This window comes from Oncorhynchus mykiss, chromosome 25 (assembly GCF_057628025.1).
Source record: "Oncorhynchus mykiss isolate SJ-2025 chromosome 25, ASM5762802v1, whole genome shotgun sequence".
In the NCBI taxonomy this organism is placed as follows: domain Eukaryota; kingdom Metazoa; phylum Chordata; class Actinopteri; order Salmoniformes; family Salmonidae; genus Oncorhynchus; species Oncorhynchus mykiss.
In genome coordinates this window covers 88,195,001-88,221,893 of record NC_143046.1, presented here as the reverse complement: position 1 = coordinate 88,221,893, position 26,893 = coordinate 88,195,001, and the positions used below count along the sequence as shown (strand labels likewise).

At 40.6% G+C, this 26,893-nt stretch overlaps 1 protein-coding gene across 4 annotated transcripts in view; it reads right to left on the bottom strand.

Moving 5' to 3' along the window:
* Nucleotides 1-26,893, bottom strand: part of LOC110498275 (son of sevenless homolog 2) — an 88,687-nt gene that overhangs the window by 10,755 nt on the left and 51,039 nt on the right. For all 4 annotated transcript variants that reach the window (XM_090221364.1, XM_090221365.1, XM_090221366.1 and 1 more), the window contains one exon: nt 11,978-12,095. In XM_090221364.1, the coding sequence (XP_090077490.1) occupies nt 11,978-12,095 (118 nt within the window). The remainder of the gene's footprint in view (nt 1-11,977; nt 12,096-26,893) is intronic.

Below are 26,893 nucleotides of genomic sequence, written 5' to 3'. Positions count from 1 at the left end.
CAGGTCAGTAGTGTTCAGTCTCAGTACTGTGTGTCAGGTCAGTAGAGTTCAGTCTCAGTACTGTGTCAGGTCAGTAGAGTTCAGTCTCAGTACTGTGTCAGGTCAGTAGAGTTCAGTCTCAGTACTGTGTGTCAGGTCAGTAGAGTTCAGTCTCAGTACTGTGTCAGGTCAGTAGAGTTCAGTCTCAGTACTGTGTGTCAGGTCAGTAGAGTTCAGTCTCAGTACTGTGTGTCAGGTCAGTAGAGTTCAGTCTCAGTACTGTGTGTCAGGTCAGTAGAGTTCAGTCTCAGTACTGTGTCAGGTCAGTAGAGTTCAGTCTCAGTACTGTGTCAGGTCAGTAGAGTTCAGTCTCAGTACTGTGTGTCAGGTCAGTAGAGTTCAGTCTCAGTACTGTGTGTCAGGTCAGTAGAGTTCAGTCTCAGTACTGTGTCAGGTCAGTAGAGTTCAGTCTCAGTACTGTGTCAGGTCAGTAGAGTTCAGTCTCAGTACTGTGTGTCAGGTCAGTAGAGTTCAGTCTCAGTACTGTGTGTCAGGTCAGTAGTGTTCAGTCTCAGTACTGTGTGTCAGGTCAGTAGAGTTCAGTCTCAGTACTGTGTCAGGTCAGTAGAGTTCAGTCTCAGTACTGTGTCAGGTCAGTAGAGTTCAGTCTCAGTACTGTGTGTCAGGTCAGTAGAGTTCAGTCTCAGTACTGTGTGTCAGGTCAGTAGAGTTCAGTCTCAGTACTGTGTGTCAGGTCAGTAGAGTTCAGTCTCAGTACTGTGTGTCAGGTCAGTAGTGTTCAGTCTCAGTAGTGTGAGAAGGATGTGGTTCTGTGTGTCAGGTCAGTAGAGTTCAGTCTCAGTACTGTGTGTCAGGTCAGTAGAGTTCAGTCTCAGTACTGTGTGTCAGGTCAGTAGAGTTCAGTCTCAGTACTGTGTGTCAGGTCAGTAGTGTTCAGTCTCAGTACTGTGTGTCAGGTCAGTAGAGTTCAGTCTCAGTACTGTGTGTCAGGTCAGTAGAGTTCAGTCTCAGTACTGTGTGTCAGGTCAGTAGAGTTCAGTCTCAGTACTGTGTGTCAGGTCAGTAGAGTTCAGTCTCAGTACTGTGTGTCAGGTCAGTAGAGTTCAGTCTCAGTACTGTGTGTCAGGTCAGTAGAGTTCAGTCTCAGTACTGTGTCAGGTCAGTAGAGTTCAGTCTCAGTACTGTGTGTCAGGTCAGTAGAGTTCAGTCTCAGTACTGTGTGTCAGGTCAGTAGAGTTCAGTCTCAGTAGTGTGAGAAGGATGTGGTTCTGTGTGTCAGGTCAGTAGAGTTCAGTCTCAGTACTGTGTCAGGTCAGTAGAGTTCAGTCTCAGTACTGTGTGTCAGGTCAGTAGAGTTCAGTCTCAGTACTGTGTGTCAGGTCAGTAGAGTTCAGTCTCAGTACTGTGTCAGGTCAGTAGAGTTCAGTCTCAGTACTGTGTGTCAGGTCAGTAGAGTTCAGTCTCAGTACTGTGTGTCAGGTCAGTAGAGTTCAGTCTCAGTACTGTGTGTCAGGTCAGTAGAGTTCAGTCTCAGTACTGTGTGTCAGGTCAGTAGAGTTCAGTCTCAGTACTGTGTGTCAGGTCAGTAGAGTTCAGTCTCAGTACTGTGTGTCAGGTCAGTAGTGTTCAGTCTCAGTACTGTGTGTCAGGTCAGTAGTGTTCAGTCTCAGTACTGTGTGTCAGGTCAGTAGAGTTCAGTCTCAGTACTGTGTGTCAGGTCAGTAGAGTTCAGTCTCAGTACTGTGTCAGGTCAGTAGAGTTCAGTCTCAGTACTGTGTCAGGTCAGTAGTGTTCAGTCTCAGTAGTGTGAGAAGGATGTGGTTCTGTGTGTCAGGTCAGTAGTGTTTAGTCTCAGTACTGTGTGTCAGGTCAGTAGTGTTCAGTCTCAGTAGTGTGAGAAGGATGTGGTTCTGTGTGTCAGGTCAGTAGTGTTTAGTCTCAGTACTGTGTGTCAGGTCAGTAGAGTTCAGTCTCAGTACTGTGTGTCAGGTCAGTAGAGTTCAGTCTCAGTACTGTGTGTCAGGTCAGTAGAGTTCAGTCTCAGTACTGTGTGTCAGGTCAGTAGAGTTCAGTCTCAGTACTGTGTCAGGTCAGTAGAGTTCAGTCTCAGTACTGTGTCAGGTCAGTAGAGTTCAGTCTCAGTACTGTGTGTCAGGTCAGTAGAGTTCAGTCTCAGTACTGTGTGTCAGGTCAGTAGAGTTCAGTCTCAGTACTGTGTGTCAGGTCAGTAGAGTTCAGTCTCAGTACTGTGTGTCAGGTCAGTAGAGTTCAGTCTCAGTACTGTGTGTCAGGTCAGTAGAGTTCAGTCTCAGTACTGTGTGTCAGGTCAGTAGAGTTCAGTCTCAGTACTGTGTGTCAGGTCAGTAGTGTTCAGTCTCAGTACTGTGTGTCAGGTCAGTAGAGTTCAGTCTCAGTACTGTGTGTCAGGTCAGTAGAGTTCAGTCTCAGTACTGTGTGTCAGGTCAGTAGAGTTCAGTCTCAGTACTGTGTCAGGTCAGTAGTGTTCAGTCTCAGTACTGTGTGTCAGGTCAGTAGTGTTCAGTCTCAGTACTGTGTGTCAGGTCAGTAGTGTTCAGTCTCAGTACTGTGTGTCAGGTCAGTAGAGTTCAGTCTCAGTACTGTGTGTCAGGTCAGTAGAGTTCAGTCTCAGTACTGTGTGTCAGGTCAGTAGAGTTCAGTCTCAGTACTGTGTCAGGTCAGTAGAGTTCAGTCTCAGTACTGTGTCAGGTCAGTAGAGTTCAGTCTCAGTACTGTGTGTCAGGTCAGTAGAGTTCAGTCTCAGTACTGTGTGTCAGGTCAGTAGAGTTCAGTCTCAGTACTGTGTGTCAGGTCAGTAGAGTTCAGTCTCAGTACTGTGTGAAGGTTGTGGTTCTGTGTGTCAGGTCAGTAGAGTTCAGTCTCAGTACTGTGAGAAGGTTGTGGTTCTGTGTGTCAGGTCAGTAGAGTTCAGTCTCAGTACTGTGTGTCAGGTCAGTAGAGTTCAGTCTCAGTACTGTGTCAGGTCAGTAGAGTTCAGTCTCAGTACTGTGTGTCAGGTCAGTAGAGTTCAGTCTCAGTACTGTGTGTCAGGTCAGTAGAGTTCAGTCTCAGTACTGTGTCAGGTCAGTAGAGTTCAGTCTCAGTACTGTGTGTCAGGTCAGTAGAGTTCAGTCTCAGTAGTGTGAGAAGGATGTGGTTCTGTGTGTCAGGTCAGTAGAGTTCAGTCTCAGTACTGTGTGTCAGGTCAGTAGAGTTCAGTCTCAGTACTGTGTCAGGTCAGTAGAGTTCAGTCTCAGTACTGTGTCAGGTCAGTAGAGTTCAGTCTCAGTACTGTGTGTCAGGTCAGTAGAGTTCAGTCTCAGTACTGTGTCAGGTCAGTAGAGTTCAGTCTCAGTACTGTGTCAGGTCAGTAGAGTTCAGTCTCAGTACTGTGTGAAGGATGTGGTTCTGTGTGTCAGGTCAGTAGAGTTCAGTCTCAGTACTGTGTGTCAGGTCAGTAGAGTTCAGTCTCAGTACTGTGTGTCAGGTCAGTAGTGTTTAGTCTCAGTACTGTGTGTCAGGTCAGTAGAGTTCAGTCTCAGTACTGTGTGTCAGGTCAGTAGAGTTTAGTCTCAGTACTGTGTGTCAGGTCAGTAGAGTTCAGTCTCAGTACTGTGTGTCAGGTCAGTAGAGTTCAGTCTCAGTACTGTGTGTCAGGTCAGTAGAGTTCAGTCTCAGTACTGTGTGTCAGGTCAGTAGAGTTCAGTCTCAGTACTGTGTGTCAGGTCAGTAGTGTTTAGTCTCAGTACTGTGTGTCAGGTCAGTAGAGTTCAGTCTCAGTACTGTGTGTCAGGTCAGTAGAGTTTAGTCTCAGTACTGTGTGTCAGGTCAGTAGAGTTCAGTCTCAGTACTGTGTGTCAGGTCAGTAGAGTTCAGTCTCAGTACTGTGTGTCAGGTCAGTAGAGTTCAGTCTCAGTACTGTGTCAGGTCAGTAGAGTTCAGTCTCAGTACTGTGTCAGGTCAGTAGAGTTCAGTCTCAGTACTGTGAGAAGGATGTGGTTCTGTGTGTCAGGTCAGTAGTGTTCAGTCTCAGTACTGTGTGTCAGGTCAGTAGAGTTCAGTCTCAGTACTGTGTGTCAGGTCAGTAGAGTTCAGTCTCAGTACTGTGTGTCAGGTCAGTAGAGTTCAGTCTCAGTACTGTGTGTCAGGTCAGTAGAGTTCAGTCTCAGTACTGTGTCAGGTCAGTAGAGTTCAGTCTCAGTACTGTGTCAGGTCAGTAGAGTTCAGTCTCAGTACTGTGTGTCAGGTCAGTAGAGTTCAGTCTCAGTACTGTGTGTCAGGTCAGTAGAGTTCAGTCTCAGTACTGTGTGTCAGGTCAGTAGAGTTCAGTCTCAGTACTGTGTGTCAGGTCAGTAGTGTTCAGTCTCAGTAGTGTGAGAAGGATGTGGTTCTGTGTGTCAGGTCAGTAGAGTTCAGTCTCAGTACTGTGTGTCAGGTCAGTAGAGTTCAGTCTCAGTACTGTGTGTCAGGTCAGTAGAGTTCAGTCTCAGTACTGTGTGTCAGGTCAGTAGAGTTCAGTCTCAGTACTGTGTGTCAGGTCAGTAGAGTTCAGTCTCAGTACTGTGTGTCAGGTCAGTAGAGTTCAGTCTCAGTACTGTGTGTCAGGTCAGTAGAGTTCAGTCTCAGTACTGTGTCAGGTCAGTAGAGTTCAGTCTCAGTACTGTGTGTCAGGTCAGTAGAGTTCAGTCTCAGTACTGTGTGTCAGGTCAGTAGAGTTCAGTCTCAGTACTGTGTGTCAGGTCAGTAGAGTTCAGTCTCAGTAGTGTGAGAAGGATGTGGTTCTGTGTGTCAGGTCAGTAGAGTTCAGTCTCAGTACTGTGTCAGGTCAGTAGAGTTCAGTCTCAGTACTGTGTGTCAGGTCAGTAGAGTTCAGTCTCAGTACTGTGTGTCAGGTCAGTAGAGTTCAGTCTCAGTACTGTGTCAGGTCAGTAGAGTTCAGTCTCAGTACTGTGTGTCAGGTCAGTAGAGTTCAGTCTCAGTACTGTGTGTCAGGTCAGTAGAGTTCAGTCTCAGTACTGTGTGTCAGGTCAGTAGAGTTCAGTCTCAGTACTGTGTGTCAGGTCAGTAGAGTTCAGTCTCAGTACTGTGTGTCAGGTCAGTAGAGTTCAGTCTCAGTACTGTGTGTCAGGTCAGTAGTGTTCAGTCTCAGTACTGTGTGTCAGGTCAGTAGTGTTCAGTCTCAGTACTGTGTGTCAGGTCAGTAGAGTTCAGTCTCAGTACTGTGTGTCAGGTCAGTAGAGTTCAGTCTCAGTACTGTGTCAGGTCAGTAGAGTTCAGTCTCAGTACTGTGTCAGGTCAGTAGAGTTCAGTCTCAGTACTGTGTGTCAGGTCAGTAGAGTTCAGTCTCAGTACTGTGTGTCAGGTCAGTAGAGTTCAGTCTCAGTACTGTGTGTCAGGTCAGTAGAGTTCAGTCTCAGTACTGTGTCAGGTCAGTAGAGTTCAGTCTCAGTACTGTGTCAGGTCAGTAGAGTTCAGTCTCAGTACTGTGTGTCAGGTCAGTAGAGTTCAGTCTCAGTACTGTGTGTCAGGTCAGTAGAGTTCAGTCTCAGTACTGTGTGTCAGGTCAGTAGAGTTCAGTCTCAGTACTGTGTGTCAGGTCAGTAGAGTTCAGTCTCAGTACTGTGTGTCAGGTCAGTAGAGTTCAGTCTCAGTACTGTGTGTCAGGTCAGTAGAGTTCAGTCTCAGTACTGTGTGTCAGGTCAGTAGTGTTCAGTCTCAGTACTGTGTGTCAGGTCAGTAGAGTTCAGTCTCAGTACTGTGTGTCAGGTCAGTAGAGTTCAGTCTCAGTACTGTGTGTCAGGTCAGTAGAGTTCAGTCTCAGTACTGTGTCAGGTCAGTAGTGTTCAGTCTCAGTACTGTGTGTCAGGTCAGTAGTGTTCAGTCTCAGTACTGTGTGTCAGGTCAGTAGTGTTCAGTCTCAGTACTGTGTGTCAGGTCAGTAGAGTTCAGTCTCAGTACTGTGTGTCAGGTCAGTAGAGTTCAGTCTCAGTACTGTGTGTCAGGTCAGTAGAGTTCAGTATTGTGTGTCAGGTCAGTAGAGTTCAGTCTCAGTACTGTGTGTCAGGTCAGTAGAGTTCAGTCTCAGTACTGTGTGTCAGGTCAGTAGAGTTCAGTCTCAGTACTGTGTCAGGTCAGTAGAGTTCAGTCTCAGTACTGTGTGTCAGGTCAGTAGTGTTCAGTCTCAGTACTGTGTGTCAGGTCAGTAGAGTTCAGTCTCAGTACTGTGTCAGGTCAGTAGAGTTCAGTCTCAGTACTGTGTCAGGTCAGTAGAGTTCAGTCTCAGTACTGTGTCAGGTCAGTAGAGTTCAGTCTCAGTACTGTGTGTCAGGTCAGTAGAGTTCAGTCTCAGTACTGTGTGTCAGGTCAGTAGAGTTCAGTCTCAGTACTGTGTGAAGGTTGTGGTTCTGTGTGTCAGGTCAGTAGAGTTCAGTCTCAGTACTGTGTGTCAGGTCAGTAGAGTTCAGTCTCAGTACTGTGTCAGGTCAGTAGAGTTCAGTCTCAGTACTGTGTGTCAGGTCAGTAGAGTTCAGTCTCAGTACTGTGTGTCAGGTCAGTAGAGTTCAGTCTCAGTACTGTGTCAGGTCAGTAGAGTTCAGTCTCAGTACTGTGTGAAGGATGTGGTTCTGTGTGTCAGGTCAGTAGAGTTCAGTCTCAGTACTGTGTGTCAGGTCAGTAGAGTTCAGTCTCAGTACTGTGTGTCAGGTCAGTAGTGTTTAGTCTCAGTACTGTGTGTCAGGTCAGTAGAGTTCAGTCTCAGTACTGTGTGTCAGGTCAGTAGAGTTTAGTCTCAGTACTGTGTGTCAGGTCAGTAGAGTTCAGTCTCAGTACTGTGTGTCAGGTCAGTAGAGTTCAGTCTCAGTACTGTGTGTCAGGTCAGTAGAGTTCAGTCTCAGTACTGTGTGTCAGGTCAGTAGAGTTCAGTCTCAGTACTGTGTGTCAGGTCAGTAGTGTTTAGTCTCAGTACTGTGTGTCAGGTCAGTAGAGTTCAGTCTCAGTACTGTGTGTCAGGTCAGTAGAGTTTAGTCTCAGTACTGTGTGTCAGGTCAGTAGAGTTCAGTCTCAGTACTGTGTGTCAGGTCAGTAGAGTTCAGTCTCAGTACTGTGTGTCAGGTCAGTAGAGTTCAGTCTCAGTACTGTGTCAGGTCAGTAGAGTTCAGTCTCAGTACTGTGTCAGGTCAGTAGAGTTCAGTCTCAGTACTGTGAGAAGGATGTGGTTCTGTGTGTCAGGTCAGTAGTGTTCAGTCTCAGTACTGTGTGTCAGGTCAGTAGAGTTCAGTCTCAGTACTGTGTGTCAGGTCAGTAGAGTTCAGTCTCAGTACTGTGTGTCAGGTCAGTAGAGTTCAGTCTCAGTACTGTGTGTCAGGTCAGTAGAGTTCAGTCTCAGTACTGTGTCAGGTCAGTAGAGTTCAGTCTCAGTACTGTGTCAGGTCAGTAGAGTTCAGTCTCAGTACTGTGTGTCAGGTCAGTAGAGTTCAGTCTCAGTACTGTGTGTCAGGTCAGTAGAGTTCAGTCTCAGTACTGTGTGTCAGGTCAGTAGAGTTCAGTCTCAGTACTGTGTGTCAGGTCAGTAGTGTTCAGTCTCAGTAGTGTGAGAAGGATGTGGTTCTGTGTGTCAGGTCAGTAGAGTTCAGTCTCAGTACTGTGTGTCAGGTCAGTAGAGTTCAGTCTCAGTACTGTGTGTCAGGTCAGTAGAGTTCAGTCTCAGTACTGTGTGTCAGGTCAGTAGAGTTCAGTCTCAGTACTGTGTGTCAGGTCAGTAGAGTTCAGTCTCAGTACTGTGTGTCAGGTCAGTAGAGTTCAGTCTCAGTACTGTGTGTCAGGTCAGTAGAGTTCAGTCTCAGTACTGTGTCAGGTCAGTAGAGTTCAGTCTCAGTACTGTGTGTCAGGTCAGTAGAGTTCAGTCTCAGTACTGTGTGTCAGGTCAGTAGAGTTCAGTCTCAGTACTGTGTCAGGTCAGTAGAGTTCAGTCTCAGTACTGTGTCAGGTCAGTAGAGTTCAGTCTCAGTACTGTGTGTCAGGTCAGTAGAGTTCAGTCTCAGTACTGTGTGTCAGGTCAGTAGAGTTCAGTCTCAGTAGTGTGAGAAGGATGTGGTTCTGTGTGTCAGGTCAGTAGAGTTCAGTCTCAGTACTGTGTCAGGTCAGTAGAGTTCAGTCTCAGTACTGTGTGTCAGGTCAGTAGAGTTCAGTCTCAGTACTGTGTGTCAGGTCAGTAGAGTTCAGTCTCAGTACTGTGTCAGGTCAGTAGAGTTCAGTCTCAGTACTGTGTGTCAGGTCAGTAGAGTTCAGTCTCAGTACTGTGTGTCAGGTCAGTAGAGTTCAGTCTCAGTACTGTGTGTCAGGTCAGTAGAGTTCAGTCTCAGTACTGTGTGTCAGGTCAGTAGAGTTCAGTCTCAGTACTGTGTGTCAGGTCAGTAGAGTTCAGTCTCAGTACTGTGTGTCAGGTCAGTAGTGTTCAGTCTCAGTACTGTGTGTCAGGTCAGTAGTGTTCAGTCTCAGTACTGTGTGTCAGGTCAGTAGAGTTCAGTCTCAGTACTGTGTGTCAGGTCAGTAGAGTTCAGTCTCAGTACTGTGTCAGGTCAGTAGAGTTCAGTCTCAGTACTGTGTCAGGTCAGTAGAGTTCAGTCTCAGTACTGTGTGTCAGGTCAGTAGAGTTCAGTCTCAGTACTGTGTGTCAGGTCAGTAGAGTTCAGTCTCAGTACTGTGTGTCAGGTCAGTAGAGTTCAGTCTCAGTACTGTGTGTCAGGTCAGTAGAGTTCAGTCTCAGTACTGTGTCAGGTCAGTAGAGTTCAGTCTCAGTACTGTGTCAGGTCAGTAGAGTTCAGTCTCAGTACTGTGTGTCAGGTCAGTAGAGTTCAGTCTCAGTACTGTGTGTCAGGTCAGTAGAGTTCAGTCTCAGTACTGTGTGTCAGGTCAGTAGAGTTCAGTCTCAGTACTGTGTGTCAGGTCAGTAGAGTTCAGTCTCAGTACTGTGTGTCAGGTCAGTAGAGTTCAGTCTCAGTACTGTGTGTCAGGTCAGTAGAGTTCAGTCTCAGTACTGTGTGTCAGGTCAGTAGAGTTCAGTCTCAGTACTGTGTGTCAGGTCAGTAGTGTTCAGTCTCAGTACTGTGTGTCAGGTCAGTAGAGTTCAGTCTCAGTACTGTGTGTCAGGTCAGTAGAGTTCAGTCTCAGTACTGTGTGTCAGGTCAGTAGAGTTCAGTCTCAGTACTGTGTCAGGTCAGTAGTGTTCAGTCTCAGTACTGTGTGTCAGGTCAGTAGTGTTCAGTCTCAGTACTGTGTGTCAGGTCAGTAGTGTTCAGTCTCAGTACTGTGTGTCAGGTCAGTAGAGTTCAGTCTCAGTACTGTGTGTCAGGTCAGTAGAGTTCAGTCTCAGTACTGTGTGTCAGGTCAGTAGAGTTCAGTATTGTGTGTCAGGTCAGTAGAGTTCAGTCTCAGTACTGTGTGTCAGGTCAGTAGAGTTCAGTCTCAGTACTGTGTGTCAGGTCAGTAGAGTTCAGTCTCAGTACTGTGTCAGGTCAGTAGAGTTCAGTCTCAGTACTGTGTGTCAGGTCAGTAGTGTTCAGTCTCAGTACTGTGTGTCAGGTCAGTAGAGTTCAGTCTCAGTACTGTGTGTCAGGTCAGTAGAGTTCAGTCTCAGTACTGTGTGAAGGTTGTGGTTCTGTGTGTCAGGTCAGTAGAGTTCAGTCTCAGTACTGTGAGAAGGTTGTGGTTCTGTGTGTCAGGTCAGTAGAGTTCAGTCTCAGTACTGTGTGTCAGGTCAGTAGAGTTCAGTCTCAGTACTGTGTCAGGTCAGTAGAGTTCAGTCTCAGTACTGTGTGTCAGGTCAGTAGAGTTCAGTCTCAGTACTGTGTGTCAGGTCAGTAGAGTTCAGTCTCAGTACTGTGTCAGGTCAGTAGAGTTCAGTCTCAGTACTGTGTGAAGGATGTGGTTCTGTGTGTCAGGTCAGTAGAGTTCAGTCTCAGTACTGTGTGTCAGGTCAGTAGAGTTCAGTCTCAGTACTGTGTGTCAGGTCAGTAGTGTTTAGTCTCAGTACTGTGTGTCAGGTCAGTAGAGTTCAGTCTCAGTACTGTGTGTCAGGTCAGTAGAGTTTAGTCTCAGTACTGTGTGTCAGGTCAGTAGAGTTCAGTCTCAGTACTGTGTGTCAGGTCAGTAGAGTTCAGTCTCAGTACTGTGTGTCAGGTCAGTAGAGTTCAGTCTCAGTACTGTGTGTCAGGTCAGTAGAGTTCAGTCTCAGTACTGTGTGTCAGGTCAGTAGTGTTTAGTCTCAGTACTGTGTGTCAGGTCAGTAGAGTTCAGTCTCAGTACTGTGTGTCAGGTCAGTAGAGTTTAGTCTCAGTACTGTGTGTCAGGTCAGTAGAGTTCAGTCTCAGTACTGTGTGTCAGGTCAGTAGAGTTCAGTCTCAGTACTGTGTGTCAGGTCAGTAGAGTTCAGTCTCAGTACTGTGTCAGGTCAGTAGAGTTCAGTCTCAGTACTGTGTCAGGTCAGTAGAGTTCAGTCTCAGTACTGTGAGAAGGATGTGGTTCTGTGTGTCAGGTCAGTAGTGTTCAGTCTCAGTACTGTGTGTCAGGTCAGTAGAGTTCAGTCTCAGTACTGTGTGTCAGGTCAGTAGAGTTCAGTCTCAGTACTGTGTGTCAGGTCAGTAGAGTTCAGTCTCAGTACTGTGTGTCAGGTCAGTAGAGTTCAGTCTCAGTACTGTGTGTCAGGTCAGTAGAGTTCAGTCTCAGTACTGTGTGTCAGGTCAGTAGAGTTCAGTCTCAGTACTGTGTCAGGTCAGTAGAGTTCAGTCTCAGTACTGTGTGTCAGGTCAGTAGAGTTCAGTCTCAGTACTGTGTCAGGTCAGTAGAGTTCAGTCTCAGTACTGTGTGTCAGGTCAGTAGAGTTCAGTCTCAGTACTGTGTGTCAGGTCAGTAGAGTTCAGTCTCAGTACTGTGTCAGGTCAGTAGAGTTCAGTCTCAGTACTGTGTCAGGTCAGTAGAGTTCAGTCTCAGTACTGTGTGTCAGGTCAGTAGAGTTCAGTCTCAGTACTGTGTGTCAGGTCAGTAGAGTTCAGTCTCAGTACTGTGTGTCAGGTCAGTAGAGTTCAGTCTCAGTATTGTGTGTCAGGTCAGTAGAGTTCAGTCTCAGTACTGTGTGTCAGGTCAGTAGAGTTCAGTCTCAGTACTGTGTCAGGTCAGTAGAGTTCAGTCTCAGTACTGTGAGAAGGATGTGGTTCTGTGTGTCAGGTCAGTAGAGTTCAGTCTCAGTAGTGTGTGTCAGGTCAGTAGAGTTCAGTCTCAGTACTGTGTCAGGTCAGTAGAGTTCAGTCTCAGTACTGTGTGTCAGGTCAGTAGAGTTCAGTCTCAGTACTGTGTCAGGTCAGTAGAGTTCAGTCTCAGTACTGTGTGTCAGGTCAGTAGAGTTCAGTCTCAGTACTGTGTGTCAGGTCAGTAGAGTTCAGTCTCAGTAGTGTGAGAAGGATGTGGTTCTGTGTGTCAGGTCAGTAGAGTTCAGTCTCAGTACTGTGTCAGGTCAGTAGAGTTCAGTCTCAGTACTGTGTGTCAGGTCAGTAGAGTTCAGTCTCAGTACTGTGTGTCAGGTCAGTAGAGTTCAGTCTCAGTACTGTGTGTCAGGTCAGTAGAGTTCAGTCTCAGTACTGTGTGTCAGGTCAGTAGAGTTCAGTCTCAGTACTGTGTGTCAGGTCAGTAGAGTTCAGTCTCAGTACTGTGTGTCAGGTCAGTAGAGTTCAGTCTCAGTACTGTGTCAGGTCAGTAGAGTTCAGTCTCAGTAGTGTGTGTCAGGTCAGTAGAGTTCAGTCTCAGTACTGTGTGTCAGGTCAGTAGAGTTCAGTCTCAGTACTGTGTGTCAGGTCAGTAGAGTTCAGTCTCAGTACTGTGTGTCAGGTCAGTAGAGTTCAGTCTCAGTAGTGTGAGAAGGATGTGGTTCTGTGTGTCAGTGTGCTCCCATCTGTCCGGAAGGTCTTACCAAAGAAAGGCACGCAGGGCGGGTTAATGGACTTGAGCTTGGCCAGGTACTTCTTGAAATGGTCCTGGCTCAGTTCCACTGCTTCCTCTAGGATCTTCTTCTTCCTCTCGGGGACCGCCTGAAAGACAAGAACAACATCTCTCGTTAACTTCCTGCTCGGTAAAGGATTGGGAAAATGTCAACGGCATTTTCTTGATTCTTCACCTCCATCTCCAAAACCCATTTGATGAGATGGTCAGAGGGGAGGGACCTCTGACTTTCTCATTAAATGGGTTTTGGAGGAGGAGATTGGACGTGACGAATCAAATAAATGTATTGTCTTAGTGCTCAATAGGCACCAGACAGTAGGCACCAGACAGTAGACACCAGACAGTAGGCACCAGACAGTAGGCACCAGACAGTAGGCACCAGACAGTAGGCACCAGACAATATGCATTGCATGCTGGCAGGATTGGGGGACAATTCTATTTAATTGTATGAAACAGAATATACCCGTTTACTTCTGGACTGAAACGGAATATACCCGTTTACTTCTGGATTGAAACGGAATATACCCGTTTACTACTGGATTGAAACGGAATATATATACCCGTTTACTACTGGATTGAAACAGAATATATATACCCGTTTACTACTGGATTGAAACAGAATATACCCGTTTACTACTGGATTGAAACGGAATATACCCGTTTACTACTGGATTGAAACGGAATATACCCGTTTACTACTGGATTGAAACGGAATATACCCGTTTACTTCTGGATTGAAACGGAATATACCCGTTTACTTCTGGATTGAAACGGAATATATATACCCGTTTACTACTGGATTGAAACGGAATATACCCGTTTACTTCTGGATTGAAACGGAATATACCCGTTTACTTCTGGATTGAAACAGAATATATATACCCGTTTACTACTGGATTGAAACAGAATATATATACCCGTTTACTACTGGATTGAAACAGAATATACCCGTTTACTACTGGATTGAAACAGAATATATATACCCGTTTACTACTGGACTGAAACAGAATATATATACCCGTTTACTACTGGACTGAAACAGAATATATATACCCGTTTACTACTGGACTGAAACAGAATATATATACCCGTTTACTTCTGGATTGAAACGGAATATACCCGTTTACTACTGGATTGAAACAGAATATATATACCCGTTTACTACTGGATTGAAACAGAATATATATACCCGTTTACTACTGGATTGAAACAGAATATACCCGTTTACTACTGGATTGAAACAGAATATACCCGTTTACTACTGGACTGAAACAGAATATACCCGTTTACTACTGGATTGAAACAGAATATACCCGTTTACTACTGGACTGAAACAGAATATATATACCCGTTTACTACTGGATTGAAACAGAATATATATACCCGTTTACTACTGGATTGAAACGGAATATATATACCCGTTTACTTCTGGATTGAAACAGAATATATATACCCGTTTACTACTGGATTGAAACGGAATATACCCGTTTACTACTGGATTGAAACAGAATATATATACCCGTTTACTACTGGACTGAAACAGAATATATATACCCGTTTACTACTGGATTGAAACAGAATATACCCGTTTACTACTGGACTGAAACGGAATATACCCGTTTACTACTGGACTGAAACAGAATATACCCGTTTACTACTGGATTGAAACAGAATATACCCGTTTACTTCTGGATTGAAACGGAATATACCCGTTTACTACTGGACTGAAACAGAATATACCCGTTTACTACTGGATTGAAACAGAATATACCCGTTTACTACTGGATTGAAACGGAATATACCCGTTTACTACTGGACTGAAACGGAATATACCCGTTTACTACTGGATTGAAACGGAATATATATACCCGTTTACTACTGGATTGAAACGGAATATACCCGTTTACTACTGGACTGAAACAGAATATACCCGTTTACTACTGGATTGAAACGGAATATACCCGTTTACTACTGGATTGAAACAGAATATATATACCCGTTTACTACTGGATTGAAACAGAATATACCCGTTTACTACTGGATTGAAACGGAATATACCCGTTTACTACTGGTTTGAAACGGAATATATATACCCGTTTACTACTGGATTGAAACAGAATATATATACCCGTTTACTACTGGATTGAAACCGAATATATATACCCGTTTACTTCTGGATTGAAACGGAATATACCCGTTTACTACTGGATTGAAACAGAATATATATACCCGTTTACTACTGGATTGAAACAGAATATACCCGTTTACTACTGGATTGAAACAGAATATATATACCCGTTTACTACTGGATTGAAACGGAATATATATACCCGTTTACTTCTGGATTGAAACAGAATATATATACCCGTTTACTTCTGGATTGAAACAGAATATATATACCCGTTTACTTCTGGATTGAAACAGAATATATATACCCGTTTACTACTGGATTGAAACAGAATATATATACCCGTTTACTACTGGATTGAAACAGAATATATATACCCGTTTACTACTGGACTGAAACAGAATATATATACCCGTTTACTACTGGACTGAAACAGAATATATATACCCGTTTACTACTGGATTGAAACAGAATATATATACCCGTTTACTACTGGATTGAAACAGAATATATATACCCGTTTACTACTGGATTGAAACAGAATATATATACCCGTTTACTACTGGACTGAAACAGAATATATATACCCGTTTACTACTGGACTGAAACAGAATATATATACCCGTTTACTACTGGATTGAAACAGAATATATATACCCGTTTACTTCTGGATTGAAACGGAATATACCCGTTTACTACTGGATTGAAACAGAATATATATACCCGTTTACTACTGGACTGAAACAGAATATATATACCCGTTTACTTCTGGATTGAAACGGAATATACCCGTTTACTACTGGATTGAAACAGAATATATATACCCGTTTACTACTGGATTGAAACAGAATATATATACCCGTTTACTACTGGATTGAAACAGAATATACCCGTTTACTACTGGACTGAAACAGAATATATATACCCGTTTACTACTGGATTGAAACAGAATATATATACCCGTTTACTACTGGATTGAAACGGAATATATATACCCGTTTACTTCTGGATTGAAACAGAATATATATACCCGTTTACTACTGGATTGAAACGGAATATACCCGTTTACTACTGGATTGAAACAGAATATATATACCCGTTTACTACTGGACTGAAACAGAATATATATACCCGTTTACTACTGGATTGAAACAGAATATACCCGTTTACTACTGGACTGAAACGGAATATACCCGTTTACTACTGGACTGAAACAGAATATACCCGTTTACTACTGGATTGAAACAGAATATACCCGTTTACTTCTGGATTGAAACGGAATATACCCGTTTACTACTGGACTGAAACAGAATATACCCGTTTACTACTGGATTGAAACAGAATATACCCGTTTACTACTGGATTGAAACGGAATATACCCGTTTACTACTGGACTGAAACGGAATATACCCGTTTACTACTGGATTGAAACGGAATATATATACCCGTTTACTACTGGATTGAAACGGAATATACCCGTTTACTACTGGACTGAAACAGAATATACCCGTTTACTACTGGATTGAAACGGAATATACCCGTTTACTACTGGATTGAAACAGAATATATATACCCGTTTACTACTGGATTGAAACAGAATATACCCGTTTACTACTGGATTGAAACGGAATATACCCGTTTACTACTGGATTGAAACGGAATATATATACCCGTTTACTACTGGATTGAAACAGAATATATATACCCGTTTACTACTGGATTGAAACCGAATATATATACCCGTTTACTTCTGGATTGAAACGGAATATACCCGTTTACTACTGGATTGAAACAGAATATATATACCCGTTTACTACTGGATTGAAACAGAATATACCCGTTTACTACTGGATTGAAACAGAATATATATACCCGTTTACTACTGGATTGAAACGGAATATATATACCCGTTTACTTCTGGATTGAAACAGAATATATATACCCGTTTACTTCTGGATTGAAACAGAATATATATACCCGTTTACTACTGGATTGAAACAGAATATATATACCCGTTTACTACTGGATTGAAACAGAATATACCCGTTTACTACTGGATTGAAACAGAATATACCCGTTTACTTCTGGATTGAAACAGAATATATATACCCGTTTACTACTGGATTGAAACGGAATATATATACCCGTTTACTACTGGATTGAAACAGAATATACCCGTTTACTACTGGATTGAAACAGAATATACCCGTTTACTACTGGATTGAAACAGAATATATATACCCGTTTACTTCTGGATTGAAACGGAATATACCCGTTTACTACTGGATTGAAACAGAATATATATACCCGTTTACTTCTGGATTGAAACGGAATATACCCGTTTACTACTGGATTGAAACAGAATATACCCGTTTACTACTGGATTGAAACAGAATATATATACCCGTTTACTTCTGGATTGAAACAGAATATATATACCCGTTTACTTCTGGATTGAAACAGAATATATATACCCGTTTACTTCTGGATTGAAACAGAATATATATACCCGTTTACTACTGGATTGAAACAGAATATATATACCCGTTTACTACTGGATTGAAACAGAATATATATACCCGTTTACTACTGGACTGAAACAGAATATATATACCCGTTTACTACTGGACTGAAACAGAATATATATACCCGTTTACTACTGGATTGAAACAGAATATATATACCCGTTTACTACTGGATTGAAACAGAATATATATACCCGTTTACTACTGGACTGAAACAGAATATATATACCCGTTTACTTCTGGATTGAAACGGAATATACCCGTTTACTACTGGATTGAAACAGAATATATATACCCGTTTACTACTGGACTGAAACAGAATATATATACCCGTTTACTTCTGGATTGAAACGGAATATACCCGTTTACTACTGGATTGAAACAGAATATATATACCCGTTTACTACTGGATTGAAACAGAATATATATACCCGTTTACTACTGGACTGAAACAGAATATATATACCCGTTTACTACTGGACTGAAACAGAATATATATACCCGTTTACTACTGGACTGAAACAGAATATATATACCCGTTTACTTCTGGATTGAAACGGAATATACCCGTTTACTACTGGATTGAAACAGAATATATATACCCGTTTACTACTGGATTGAAACAGAATATATATACCCGTTTACTACTGGATTGAAACAGAATATACCCGTTTACTACTGGATTGAAACAGAATATACCCGTTTACTACTGGACTGAAACAGAATATACCCGTTTACTACTGGATTGAAACAGAATATACCCGTTTACTACTGGACTGAAACAGAATATATATACCCGTTTACTACTGGATTGAAACAGAATATATATACCCGTTTACTACTGGATTGAAACGGAATATATATACCCGTTTACTTCTGGATTGAAACAGAATATATATACCCGTTTACTACTGGATTGAAACGGAATATACCCGTTTACTACTGGATTGAAACAGAATATATATACCCGTTTACTACTGGACTGAAACAGAATATATATACCCGTTTACTACTGGACTGAAACAGAATATACCCGTTTACTACTGGATTGAAACAGAATATACCCGTTTACTACTGGATTGAAACGGAATATACCCGTTTACTACTGGACTGAAACGGAATATACCCGTTTACTACTGGATTGAAACGGAATATATATACCCGTTTACTACTGGATTGAAACGGAATATACCCGTTTACTACTGGACTGAAACAGAATATACCCGTTTACTACTGGATTGAAACGGAATATACCCGTTTACTACTGGATTGAAACAGAATATATATACCCGTTTACTACTGGATTGAAACAGAATATACCCGTTTACTACTGGATTGAAACGGAATATACCCGTTTACTACTGGATTGAAACAGAATATATATACCCGTTTACTACTGGATTGAAACAGAATATATATACCCGTTTACTACTGGATTGAAACCGAATATATATACCCGTTTACTTCTGGATTGAAACGGAATATACCCGTTTACTACTGGATTGAAACAGAATATATATACCCGTTTACTACTGGATTGAAACAGAATATACCCGTTTACTACTGGATTGAAACAGAATATATATACCCGTTTACTACTGGATTGAAACAGAATATATATACCCGTTTACTTCTGGATTGAAACGGAATATACCCGTTTACTACTGGATTGAAACGGAATATACCCGTTTACTACTGGATTGAAACGGAATATACCCGTTTACTACTGGATTGAAACAGAATATATAGACCCGTTTACTTCTGGATTGAAACGGAATATATATACCCGTTTACTTCTGGATTGAAACGGAATATACCCGTTTACTACTGGATTGAAACGGAATATACCCGTTTACTACTGGATTGAAACGGAATATACCCGTTTACTACTGGATTGAAACAGAATATATATACCCGTTTACTACTGGATTGAAACAGAATATATATACCCGTTTACTACTGGATTGAAACGGAATATATATACCCGTTTACTACTGGATTGAAACAGAATATATATACCCGTTTACTACTGGATTGAAACAGAATATATATACCCGTTTACTTCTGGATTGAAACAGAATATATATACCCGTTTACTACTGGATTGAAACGGAATATACCCGTTTACTACTGGATTGAAACAGAATATATATACCCGTTTACTACTGGACTGAAACAGAATATATATACCCGTTTACTACTGGACTGAAACAGAATATACCCGTTTACTACTGGATTGAAACAGAATATACCCGTTTACTACTGGATTGAAACGGAATATACCCGTTTACTACTGGACTGAAACGGAATATACCCGTTTACTACTGGATTGAAACGGAATATATATACCCGTTTACTACTGGATTGAAACGGAATATACCCGTTTACTACTGGACTGAAACAGAATATACCCGTTTACTACTGGATTGAAACGGAATATACCCGTTTACTACTGGATTGAAACAGAATATATATACCCGTTTACTACTGGATTGAAACAGAATATACCCGTTTACTACTGGATTGAAACGGAATATACCCGTTTACTACTGGATTGAAACAGAATATATATACCCGTTTACTACTGGATTGAAACAGAATATATATACCCGTTTACTACTGGATTGAAACCGAATATATATACCCGTTTACTTCTGGATTGAAACGGAATATACCCGTTTACTACTGGATTGAAACAGAATATATATACCCGTTTACTACTGGATTGAAACAGAATATACCCGTTTACTACTGGATTGAAACAGAATATATATACCCGTTTACTACTGGATTGAAACAGAATATATATACCCGTTTACTTCTGGATTGAAACGGAATATACCCGTTTACTACTGGATTGAAACGGAATATACCCGTTTACTACTGGATTGAAACGGAATATACCCGTTTACTACTGGATTGAAACAGAATATATAGACCCGTTTACTTCTGGATTGAAACGGAATATATATACCCGTTTACTTCTGGATTGAAACGGAATATACCCGTTTACTACTGGATTGAAACGGAATATACCCGTTTACTACTGGATTGAAACGGAATATACCCGTTTACTACTGGATTGAAACAGAATATATATACCCGTTTACTACTGGATTGAAACAGAATATATATACCCGTTTACTACTGGATTGAAACGGAATATATATACCCGTTTACTACTGGATTGAAACAGAATATATATACCCGTTTACTACTGGATTGAAACAGAATATATATACCCGTTTACTTCTGGATTGAAACGGAATATACCCGTTTACTACTGGATTGAAACGGAATATACCCGTTTACTACTGGATTGAAACGGAATATACCCGTTTACTTCTGGATTGAAACAGAATATACCCGTTTACTACTGGATTGAAACGGAATATACCCGTTTACTACTGGATTGAAACAGAATATATATACCCGTTTACTACTGGACTGAAACAGAATATATATACCCGTTTACTTCTGGATTGAAACGGAATATACCCGTTTACTACTGGACTGAAACGGAATATACCCGTTTACTACTGGATTGAAACGGAATATACCCGTTTACTTCTGGACTGAAACGGAATATACCCGTTTACTACTGGATTGAAACGGAATATACCCGTTTACTACTGGATTGAAACAGAATATATATACCCGTTTACTTCTGGATTGAAAAGGAATATATATACCCGTTTACTACTGGATTGAAACGGAATATACCCGTTTACTACTGGATTGAAACAGAATATATATACCCGTTTACTTCTGGATTGAAACGGAATATATATACCCGTTTACTACTGGACTGAAACAGAATATATATACCCGTTTACTTCTGGATTGAAACAGAATATATATACCCGTTTACTACTGGACTGAAACAGAATATATATACCCGTTTACTACTGGATTGAAACGGAATATACCCGTTTACTACTGGATTGAAACAGAATATATATACCCGTTTACTACTGGATTGAAACAGAATATATATACCCGTTTACTACTGGATTGAAACAGAATATATATACCCGTTTACTACTGGATTGAAACAGAATATATATACCCGTTTACTTCTGGATTGAAACGGAATATATATACCCGTTTACTACTGGATTGAAACAGAATATATATACCCGTTTACTACTGGACTGAAACAGAATATATATACCCGTTTACTACTGGATTGAAACGGAATATACCCGTTTACTACTGGATTGAAACAGAATATATATACCCGTTTACTACTGGATTGAAACGGAATATATATACCCGTTTACTACTGGATTGAAACAGAATATATATACCCGTTTACTACTGGATTGAAACGGAATATACCCGTTTACTTCTGGATTGAAACGGAATATACCCGTTTACTACTGGATTGAAACGGAATATACCCGTTTACTACTGGATTGAAACGGAATATACCCGTTTACTACTGGATTGAAACAGAATATATATACCCGTTTACTTCTGGATTGAAACGGAATATACCCGTTTACTACTGGATTGAAACAGAATATACCCGTTTACTACTGGATTGAAACAGAATATATATACCCGTTTACTACTGGATTGAAACAGAATATATATACCCGTTTACTTCTGGATTGAAACGGAATATATATACCCGTTTACTACTGGATTGAAACGGAATATACCCGTTTACTACTGGATTGAAACGGAATATACCCGTTTACTACTGGATTGAAACGGAATATACCCGTTTACTACTGGATTGAAACGGAATATACCCGTTTACTACTGGATTGAAACGGAATATACCCGTTTACTACTGGATTGAAACGGAATATACCCGTTTACTACTGGATTGAAACGGAATATACCCGTTTACTACTGGACTGAAACGGAATATACCCGTTTACTTCTGGATTGAAACGGAATATACCCGTTTACTACTGGATTGAAACAGAATATATATACCCGTTTACTACTGGATTGAAACAGAATATATATACCCGTTTACTACTGGACTGAAACAGAATATATATACCCGTTTACTACTGGACTGAAACAGAATATATATACCCGTTTACTACTGGACTGAAACAGAATATATATACCCGTTTACTTCTGGATTGAAACGGAATATACCCGTTTACTACTGGATTGAAACAGAATATATATACCCGTTTACTACTGGATTGAAACAGAATATATATACCCGTTTACTACTGGATTGAAACAGAATATACCCGTTTACTACTGGATTGAAACAGAATATACCCGTTTACTACTGGACTGAAACAGAATATACCCGTTTACTACTGGATTGAAACAGAATATACCCGTTTACTACTGGACTGAAACAGAATATATATACCCGTTTACTACTGGATTGAAACAGAATATATATACCCGTTTACTACTGGATTGAAACGGAATATATATACCCGTTTACTTCTGGATTGAAACAGAATATATATACCCGTTTACTACTGGATTGAAACGGAATATACCCGTTTACTACTGGATTGAAACAGAATATATATACCCGTTTACTACTGGACTGAAACAGAATATATATACCCGTTTACTACTGGATTGAAACAGAATATACCCGTTTACTACTGGACTGAAACGGAATATACCCGTTTACTACTGGACTGAAACAGAATATACCCGTTTACTACTGGATTGAAACAGAATATACCCGTTTACTTCTGGATTGAAACGGAATATACCCGTTTACTACTGGACTGAAACAGAATATACCCGTTTACTACTGGATTGAAACAGAATATACCCGTTTACTACTGGATTGAAACGGAATATACCCGTTTACTACTGGACTGAAACGGAATATACCCGTTTACTACTGGATTGAAACGGAATATATATACCCGTTTACTACTGGATTGAAACGGAATATACCCGTTTACTACTGGACTGAAACAGAATATACCCGTTTACTACTGGATTGAAACGGAATATACCCGTTTACTACTGGATTGAAACAGAATATATATACCCGTTTACTACTGGATTGAAACAGAATATACCCGTTTACTACTGGATTGAAACGGAATATACCCGTTTACTACTGGATTGAAACAGAATATATATACCCGTTTACTACTGGATTGAAACAGAATATATATACCCGTTTACTACTGGATTGAAACCGAATATATATACCCGTTTACTTCTGGATTGAAACGGAATATACCCGTTTACTACTGGATTGAAACAGAATATATATACCCGTTTACTACTGGATTGAAACAGAATATACCCGTTTACTACTGGATTGAAACAGAATATATATACCCGTTTACTACTGGATTGAAACAGAATATATATACCCGTTTACTTCTGGATTGAAACGGAATATACCCGTTTACTACTGGATTGAAACGGAATATACCCGTTTACTACTGGATTGAAACGGAATATACCCGTTTACTACTGGATTGAAACAGAATATATAGACCCGTTTACTTCTGGATTGAAACGGAATATATATACCCGTTTACTTCTGGATTGAAACGGAATATACCCGTTTACTACTGGATTGAAACGGAATATACCCGTTTACTACTGGATTGAAACGGAATATACCCGTTTACTACTGGATTGAAACGGAATATACCCGTTTACTACTGGATTGAAACAGAATATATATACCCGTTTACTACTGGATTGAAACAGAATATATATACCCGTTTACTACTGGATTGAAACGGAATATATATACCCGTTTACTACTGGATTGAAACAGAATATATATACCCGTTTACTACTGGATTGAAACAGAATATATATACCCGTTTACTTCTGGATTGAAACGGAATATACCCGTTTACTACTGGATTGAAACGGAATATACCCGTTTACTACTGGATTGAAACGGAATATACCCGTTTACTTCTGGATTGAAACGGAATATACCCGTTTACTACTGGACTGAAACGGAATATACCCGTTTACTACTGGATTGAAACGGAATATACCCGTTTACTTCTGGACTGAAACGGAATATACCCGTTTACTACTGGATTGAAACGGAATATACCCGTTTACTACTGGATTGAAACAGAATATATATACCCGTTTACTTCTGGATTGAAAAGGAATATATATACCCGTTTACTACTGGATTGAAACGGAATATACCCGTTTACTACTGGATTGAAACAGAATATATATACCCGTTTACTTCTGGATTGAAACGGAATATATATACCCGTTTACTACTGGACTGAAACAGAATATATATACCCGTTTACTTCTGGATTGAAACAGAATATATATACCCGTTTACTACTGGACTGAAACAGAATATATATACCCGTTTACTACTGGATTGAAACGGAATATACCCGTTTACTACTGGATTGAAACAGAATATATATACCCGTTTACTACTGGATTGAAACAGAATATATATACCCGTTTACTACTGGATTGAAACAGAATATATATACCCGTTTACTACTGGATTGAAACAGAATATATATACCCGTTTACTTCTGGATTGAAACGGAATATATATACCCGTTTACTACTGGATTGAAACAGAATATATATACCCGTTTACTACTGGATTGAAACAGAATATATATACCCGTTTACTACTGGACTGAAACAGAATATATATACCCGTTTACTACTGGATTGAAACGGAATATACCCGTTTACTACTGGATTGAAACAGAATATATATACCCGTTTACTACTGGATTGAAACGGAATATATATACCCGTTTACTACTGGATTGAAACAGAATATATATACCCGTTTACTACTGGATTGAAACAGAATATATATACCCGTTTACTTCTGGATTGAAACGGAATATACCCGTTTACTACTGGATTGAAACGGAATATATATACCCGTTTACTACTGGATTGAAACGGAATATACCCGTTTACTTCTGGATTGAAACGGAATATACCCGTTTACTACTGGATTGAAACGGAATATACCCGTTTACTACTGGATTGAAACAGAATATATATACCCGTTTACTTCTGGATTGAAACGGAATATACCCGTTTACTACTGGATTGAAACAGAATATACCCGTTTACTACTGGATTGAAACAGAATATATATACCCGTTTACTACTGGATTGAAACAGAATATATATACCCGTTTACTTCTGGATTGAAACGGAATATATATACCCGTTTACTACTGGACTGAAACAGAATATATATACCCGTTTACTACTGGATTGAAACAGAATATATATACCCGTTTACTACTGGACTGAAACGGAATATATATACCCGTTTACTACTGGATTGAAACGGAATATACCCGTTTACTACTGGATTGAAACAGAATATATATACCCGTTTACTACTGGATTGAAACAGAATATATATACCCGTTTACTACTGGATTGAAACGGAATATACTCACCCGTTTACTACTGGATTGAAACGGAATATACTCGTTTACTTCTGGATTGAAACGGAATATACCCGTTTACTACTGGACTGAAACGGAATATACCCGTTTACTACTGGATTGAAACGGAATATACCCGTTTACTACTGGATTGAAACGGAATATACCCGTTTACTACTGGATTGAAACGGAATATACCCGTTTACTACTGGATTGAAACAGAATATATATACTTGTTTACTTCTGGATTGAAACGGAATATACCCGTTTACTACTGGACTGAAACGGAATATACCCGTTTACTACTGGACTGAAACGGAATATACCCGTTTACTACTGGACTGAAACGGAATATACCCGTTTACTACTGGACTGAAACGGAATATACCCGTTTACTACTGGACTGAAACGGAATATACCCGTTTACTACTGGACTGAAACGGAATATACCCGTTTACTACTGGATTGAAACGGAATATACCCGTTTACTACTGGATTGAAACGGAATATATATACCCGTTTACTACTGGATTGAAACGGAATATATATACCCGTTTACTACTGGATTGAAACGGAATATATATACCCGTTTACTACTGGATTGAAACGGAATATACCCGTTTACTACTGGATTGAAACGGAATATACCCGTTTACTACTGGATTGAAACGGAATATACCCGTTTACTACTGGATTGAAACGGAATATACCCGTTTACTACTGGATTGAAACGGAATATACCCGTTTACTACTGGATTGAAACGGAATATACCCGTTTACTACTGGATTGAAACGGAATATACCCGTTTACTACTGGATTGAAACAGAATATATATACCCGTTTACTACTGGATTGAAACAGAATATATATACCCGTTTACTACTGGATTGAAACAGAATATATATACCCGTTTACTACTGGATTGAAACAGAATATATATACCCGTTTACTTCTGGATTGAAACGGAATATATATACCCGTTTACTACTGGATTGAAACAGAATATATATACCCGTTTACTACTGGATTGAAACAGAATATATATACCCGTTTACTACTGGACTGAAACAGAATATATATACCCGTTTACTACTGGATTGAAACGGAATATACCCGTTTACTACTGGATTGAAACAGAATATATATACCCGTTTACTACTGGATTGAAACGGAATATATATACCCGTTTACTACTGGATTGAAACAGAATATATATACCCGTTTACTACTGGATTGAAACAGAATATATATACCCGTTTACTTCTGGATTGAAACGGAATATACCCGTTTACTACTGGATTGAAACGGAATATATATACCCGTTTACTACTGGATTGAAACGGAATATACCCGTTTACTTCTGGATTGAAACGGAATATACCCGTTTACTACTGGATTGAAACGGAATATACCCGTTTACTACTGGATTGAAACAGAATATATATACCCGTTTACTTCTGGATTGAAACGGAATATACCCGTTTACTACTGGATTGAAACAGAATATACCCGTTTACTACTGGATTGAAACGGAATATATATACCCGTTTACTACTGGATTGAAACAGAATATATATACCCGTTTACTTCTGGATTGAAACGGAATATATATACCCGTTTACTACTGGACTGAAACAGAATATATATACCCGTTTACTACTGGATTGAAACAGAATATATATACCCGTTTACTACTGGACTGAAACGGAATATATATACCCGTTTACTACTGGATTGAAACGGAATATACCCGTTTACTACTGGATTGAAACAGAATATATATACCCGTTTACTACTGGATTGAAACGGAATATACTCACCCGTTTACTACTGGATTGAAACG